At 39.4% G+C, this 6,368-nt stretch overlaps 1 protein-coding gene across 1 annotated transcript; it reads right to left on the reverse strand.

Moving 5' to 3' along the window:
* Positions 1 to 59: 59 nt before the first annotated feature.
* On the reverse strand, positions 60 to 2,539 carry snrpf (small nuclear ribonucleoprotein polypeptide F). Its single transcript, XM_056367974.1, has 4 exons — positions 2,402 to 2,539; positions 1,584 to 1,709; positions 752 to 816; positions 60 to 342 (listed from the first exon to the last, which is right to left on the reverse strand). Exons 1-4 carry the CDS (start codon positions 2,402 to 2,404, stop codon positions 276 to 278), a joined length of 261 nt encoding a protein of 86 aa, XP_056223949.1. The 5' UTR covers positions 2,405 to 2,539; the 3' UTR covers positions 60 to 275.
* Positions 2,540 to 6,368: the final 3,829 nt, after the last annotated feature.

Raw genomic sequence — 6,368 nt, forward strand, 5'->3', positions numbered from 1 at the left:
ATTATTAGAGACAAGTTCAGACATCACATGATTAAAAAAAATGCAAAAACAGGTTTAAGAAAGGGTACAATAATCACTTTATTGTGTCTGTATCACAATGTCACAACATAAAATTGGCCTCACATACAGTAAAAAAAAAAAAAAAAAGGAATCATTTTCAAAAATGCTTGAAAAAATAACCAAAAAAACCCTCAAACATTCATTTGTTTCACATGGTGAAAACACAAACACACGTTAACTCAGCTACAAGGTACAGTCACACTCAGACACCGACATCACTCCCTCATTTCTCCGTCCTCCTCTTCTTCTTCTACACCTCTGATGTACAAAACGTTATTGCACCTGTGGGGATGAAACACACCCGTCAACACGCGGTACAGTCACAACTGGCTGCAGGGGGGAAAAGACTGTCGATCATGTAGCGCTCTGTTGCTTCCACCACTGATTTCTTTGAAAAATGAGACATTAATTATTAACACAGCTTAGTTACGGTAGTTGAGGATCTTAAAGCCTGAGGTCATGAAAAGAACCTCCTCTGTAAACAATCTGCTCCTGCATTCGAGCAGACAGACTTCATCGTGCTGCTGCACATCTAGGCTTGTTGGTTGTGTGAATCTTTCTTGGCAAGGTTTCTTAAAGATACTCGCAATCTTACCTTCGATAACATTTTAATGAACAGTAACAATTACTTCATAAAAGAACCTCTACTTTCCTGGTTGCGTAATAAAGATGAATAGATATTAAAACATACCTGATAAGCACTTCACCAAGATGACCCGCCAATGCTCCATCCACATACTCTTCTGTGTTTGCCAGCTGTCAGGGAAACATGTAAATATAGAGGTCACAGGGCAACGGTAAAAGGTGTATTTTCAAGGTAATACCTTTGTTTAAAATCGTTTCTGAAAATTTATTTTTATGGAAAGGGTCTTTTATTTTGTCAGCATGAGTGTATTTATGTGTGTAGTAGTATATGCATGTAATACATATGTAACAAGTATGTTTGCTGGTAAGATTTGATAAAAATTCACAAATGAATTTATGATTTTGTACATGTATTTTTTTTTCTTTGTGAAGCACTTTATAATTTGTGTGTGTAAATTATTTGTTTTAAGTGCAATTTAAATAAACTTCCCAAATAAACAAAATAAACATCCCACATAGACGGTCACATGTTTCCACTGAAGGAAATGGTACTGTTCGGGATGATATAATCCCAGAACATTACATATTCTCTCACAAAGAGGGAAGCGGTACGCAACAGAATCCACAATTTAATGTCGAAGACTAATTTAATTCTCAACAAAAACAAATAAATTATATGTACCATTCCTCTTGCAATATTTTGTATGCGATTTATCTCTGGTGGATACATACAGGTAGACAATTTTATAATAATATAATTAAGTGTAAACATGCCATAACCAAAGGAAAATAATGTGTGAAGCTGTTTACCAAAGTTTACCAAAAATAAATCACACATGAACTTTATGACGATACATACATGAATGCATGATGGCAGAGATCAAGGCTGATAAATAACCTTTTTATTGTATGTAACCTAGTTAATAGTGGCCGCGTACCTGCATATTCATGTATCCATCCACAGACACCAGGTAGCCTTTATACTCCATACCCCACTTCAGCTTCACCATCACTGGCTTTCCTGTCAGGCCGTTCAGGAAAGGCTTTGGGTTGAGAGGTAAACTCTAGAGAGGAAAAAAGACACACTTTACTACAATACCCTTTGACTGCATTAGATAAGTATACGTATATATCCTGTGATCCCATTCACTAACATCATACCTCATGTATAACATCACGTTGTTCTCTAAATAGCAGAACAATGCCAAATAAATGTGGCTATCACAAACATATGCCAAATGAAAACCAGTGTGTAGTGACGTCCTATGATATGTAATAACAGTAAATTAGGCACAAAATGCCTTTTTTTTAGACACCAGATAGTACAGAATACAGCTTGCCAAAGCCTGAATGCTTTGTGAAAAATTGTACAATTAAGACCAAGTTCTGCAGAAGATAAAACGTACTCTTTGCCGATAAGTACATGCTCCTTAAATTAGAAGATTGTAAGAACGGAGTTTGGTTTGACTTTCCCTCCGGGCCCAACTCGGACAAAAGGCACCATAATATCGCTTTAAACGAATGAGTGTAATAAACAAACAGTATTATTATATGTTTAACTAAATAAACGTGACACATGAGGCTGGTTGTTTGCATGAATTTGAGAGTTTCATTCATTCAGTCGAAGTTATGAATGAGAAGCTAACGTAGCTAACGCAAACTAGCTAACAAGCTGCTATCGCTCCGCGGTGATAACAAAAACAACCCCACTACGTATCGAATGAGCTCATATTAAACATAAATAAGACATACTCACCATTGTTTTGTTTAATTTAAAGACGTATCGTGCGTTCTTAATCTGATGTTTGACTTCTTTTCGTCACAAAAACGTTAGCGCCTCTCAAACCAGAACACGCTTTGCCGCCGCGCAGGAAGTGGAACACTTTGACCCCTGACGAGTCTCGGTGTTTTTACACACTGCCACCTACCGGCCACTGCGGCCACTGCGGCCACTGCGGCCACTGCGGCCACTGCGGCCACTGCAGCCACTGCAGCCACTGCGGCCAGTCATTTAAAGTTCCCCTTATTGTCTACTGTGTCAAATGATTAACACAGAAAACGTACAGAAACATAATATTAATCCATCATACATACACTGTGAAGCTGCAACCAACAGTTATTTTGGTTATCAATAGTCAGAAATGGTGAAAAATACCCTCATTATCTCCTGAGACCCAATTCAACATGTTTAAAATGTTTTTTGTTTTGTTTTGTTTTTGTTTTTGGGTTTTGTTCGGATTTTGTTTTTGTTTTTTGTTTTTTGTTTAACCAGCAGATCAAAATATGTGGAGTTAGCTATCACAGAAAACAAACAAATTAACAAATACAAATCAACAAATACTACCATTTGAGAAGCTTGTACCAGTAAATCTTTAAAAATGACAGATATTCTTGATATGATCAGCTGCAGATAAAAGTTAAAAAAAAAACCATCTATGTAAAAGTACAGCTGAAACAATTTGCTGTTTGAAATGACGTTATATTACTGTATGATATTCATTATTACTGTAATCAAATCATATGAAGTCTATTCAGAACTATACTTAATGTACAATATCTGCTCTATAGAGTTTTTTATTTTACATGAACTCTGCCAAAAAATGATTCAGTGATTGAAAAGTTTGACCTGTTTATGAGCAAAAAGTGAAATGACTGTCATATCTGGGTCGTGCTGGCTCTCTGTCTGGGCAGCTATTTCTCTCCAGGCGCAAACAGTCTGCAGATTTAACTCATTTTTCTGCGTTGAAGCATTCATCTGTTACAAGTTCAAACCTGATACTCTGAATAAAACCAACATCTGACTTCCTACAGTAAAGGGCTGGGTTCTGTCAGTGAATTCCTCTGAAATTGCACTGGCGCTTTCTTTGCATGGTTGAAATATTTGTGTCCTTACATCATTTAGCCTATTTATCTTCCCTCTCCTTTTGAGTTGCCCTCCGTGTAATTAACCAATCCGTTAGTCAGTCACCGTGTCACTTATGGCATGATGATAATGTGGGTGTAGGTGTCTGTCAAGGGGCAGGGGCAGGGCCAGGAGGTGCATCCAGGGGTGGAAGCGACACAAAGAGACAAAACTACAGCAAAGAGACGTAAAACAATCACAAAGACACAAAAAGAGATTGTATGGGGGTCTTGCTCCTGGGGCTTTGTGGAGTTCCAAATAGCTGCTATTTATTGATAACATTTGAAATTAGAGTGCTTAAAGTTGTTTGTTTGGCATCTAATTATAACACTGAATAAGTAAAGTAACTGTTATTAATGAAACAGCCTAGAAACAAGGCTTTAAATTTGTGTCTCCTCCAAATGTGTCTAAGCCCACCCCTCCTGGTTCAGAGGGCAGATACTCAGCCTGTGCAGCTCTGCGTGAGTCCAAATTATTATCTCCTACAATTTGTGAAACTTTCTGCTGCAGCCCTTTTACTCCTCGGTATCATCATCAGGAGGAAGACGGCTTTGTCGAAGGGGGCCGGTCAGATCTTTCCAGTCTGATGCCAAAGAGCCCTTTGAAGTCTGCAGAGGAGTGGAGCTGTGGAGTGGATGAACTCATAAACCTCATCAAAAGTTCAGTGTTTGACAGAAAACTTTCAGTCTGAGACGTAAGAGTTTTTAGCCACATGGCTCTAGGGAAGGAAACGTCAGTTCAACACTTTGTTCCAGACTGAAATGTCTGGCATTGGATGGACTGTCATGGAATTTGGCAGCAAATGTCAGCCGCTAACACGCTGCACTGAGATGATGAACGTGGCAAACGTTAGACCTGCTTGAAGGAATTAGTTTGACATTTCAGGAAACTTGCTAAATTCACTTTCTTGCCAAGAGTAAGATAAAAAAAAAGTTTGATACCACTCTAATGTCTGGACGCTATGTGAAGTTACAGTCATCTTAGCTTAGCTTAGCATAAAGATGTAAAACAGCCACAAAGAGACAAAAACAACAACAAAGACATGAACAACGACCACAGAGTCTCATGCCTGTACGCTGAATGAAGCAACAGCCAACGGGCAGTTAGCTCAGCTTAGCTTAGCTTAGCATAAAGACTGGAAACAGGAGGTTTAAAGGAGTTTTAACAATCCCTGAGAAAGAGCAGTTTTCTTGGGGCCGGTGAGTGAATCAGGACGGACAGAACAAAGTGAACAGGTGAGATAGTTTCATTTGGCTCACTGCTTATTGGACACGGGTCAGATGCACAGAAAGCAGGTCATGGTCCGATTACACAGCAGACAGAGAAGCCAAAGCCATGCTGTGTTCAGTGGAGCTTGACCCAAATGGGCCCGAGCGGAAAGAACAGTTTTCCAGCAACAATTTCCTCCCAGAAATGCTTCTTTTTTCTTTTCTTTTCTTTTCTTTTCTTTTTTTTTTGGTACCATTACCGGTCACAGGGGGGCAACCTGCAGCCTGCACACTCCTGTCTCATACGCAGGCTGGGACACTAACTGCAGTTTGTCATTACCAGGATCTAAGGTGCGGGAGTTTAAAGCTCACAATAAAGCTCCTGAGTTCATTTTTCATATGCGAATGCCTTCATCTCGTCCCTCTCCTCTTCTTCATGGGCTGTTGAGCAGCCATTGTTGGGAACAGACGGTCATGTGGGAAGCAGGACTGGAATCGAAATGCTTGCAATTTACTGGCTCGCATATTTCACTGGTTTTGTATGGACACCAACAATGTTGTCAACAAAGGGCCGCGGCCGGGTTCAGCCGAGCAACCAATCGGTGTAATTCGAAGTGCGTCAGCAGCTCATCCGGCATCACTTTGTGTGTGTGTGTGTGTGTGTGTGTGCAATTTCTCCATCCAAAGCCAATTAGTCAGAAATGTGGATATGAGCGCTCATTTACGCCCCACATCAGCTTTTCATCAGACTCCACGTGGTCTGAACGGGGGGTCCCAAACTTTCTCATGTCCTGGACCCTTCGTATTCATATGAACAAGTGAAGGTACTTTACTTATTTCCACTTTATACTTCCCCATGTAGTTACTTTTCAGGGCCTTCCTGTTAGTTCTGTTAAAGATTGATCATTCTCATTGATGACCTCAGCAAATCTTTGTACAACTACCTGAGCAGGTGTGTAACTGGCCACATACAGTAGCACCTGTGTGGGTCTGCGGGGCCTTTAAGCTAATAATGAATCATATTTCACAACACATCAGACAAGCAACTTCTTGAGCAACTTTAATGATCTTGATACATTTTTTTTTATTCCTTTTATACATTTTTATGTTTTTTAAAACTGTTTTTTAAATATAGTTTTATTGCCCCTTATGTCTGCTGCTGTGTTTTTGGTTTTACCTTTCTTCTGTAAAGCACTTTGAGCTGCAATTATGTAAATTTATTTACTATTATTATTACTATTATTACTATGTGCTTCTGTGTTATTATGTGTAGTAACTGTGTCTTGTTGACCTAATTTATTTCTGTTAAGCACATTGAATGATGTCTGTGTATGATAATGTGCAGTACAAACACATTTGGATTACTGTGTTTATTATGTTTTTGTGTTGTTCTGCCACAGGACTGCAGATGTAAAATGGTAGAAGATGATTAAAAAAATTTAATAAATAAATAAAAGTTTATCATATGTTTTGTGGGTAAATTCAAACTATACCTGTGTTCCTCTCATTAACCCTCCGTATCTGTTCCCTGAGCTCCTCACAGAGGCCCCCTGGAGGTCCGGGACCCTCATGTTGGGGAGCCCCCCCCCCCCCCCCCCCCCCCCGGTGTGTGT

The sequence above is a fragment of the Seriola aureovittata genome, chromosome 22 (assembly GCF_021018895.1).
Source record: "Seriola aureovittata isolate HTS-2021-v1 ecotype China chromosome 22, ASM2101889v1, whole genome shotgun sequence".
Lineage (NCBI taxonomy): Eukaryota > Metazoa > Chordata > Actinopteri > Carangiformes > Carangidae > Seriola > Seriola aureovittata.

What these genes read in the sequence shown, in the direction of transcription:
- snrpf (XM_056367974.1), bottom strand. An exon ending in ATGGATACATGAATATGCAG is followed by an intron (nt 817 to 1,583) that starts GTACGCGGCCAC and finishes TTTCCCTGACAG; the next exon opens with CTGGCAAACACAGAAGAGTA. An exon ending in CTTGGTGAAGTGCTTATCAG is followed by an intron (nt 343 to 751) that starts GTATGTTTTAAT and finishes TCATCCCCACAG; the next exon opens with GTGCAATAACGTTTTGTACA.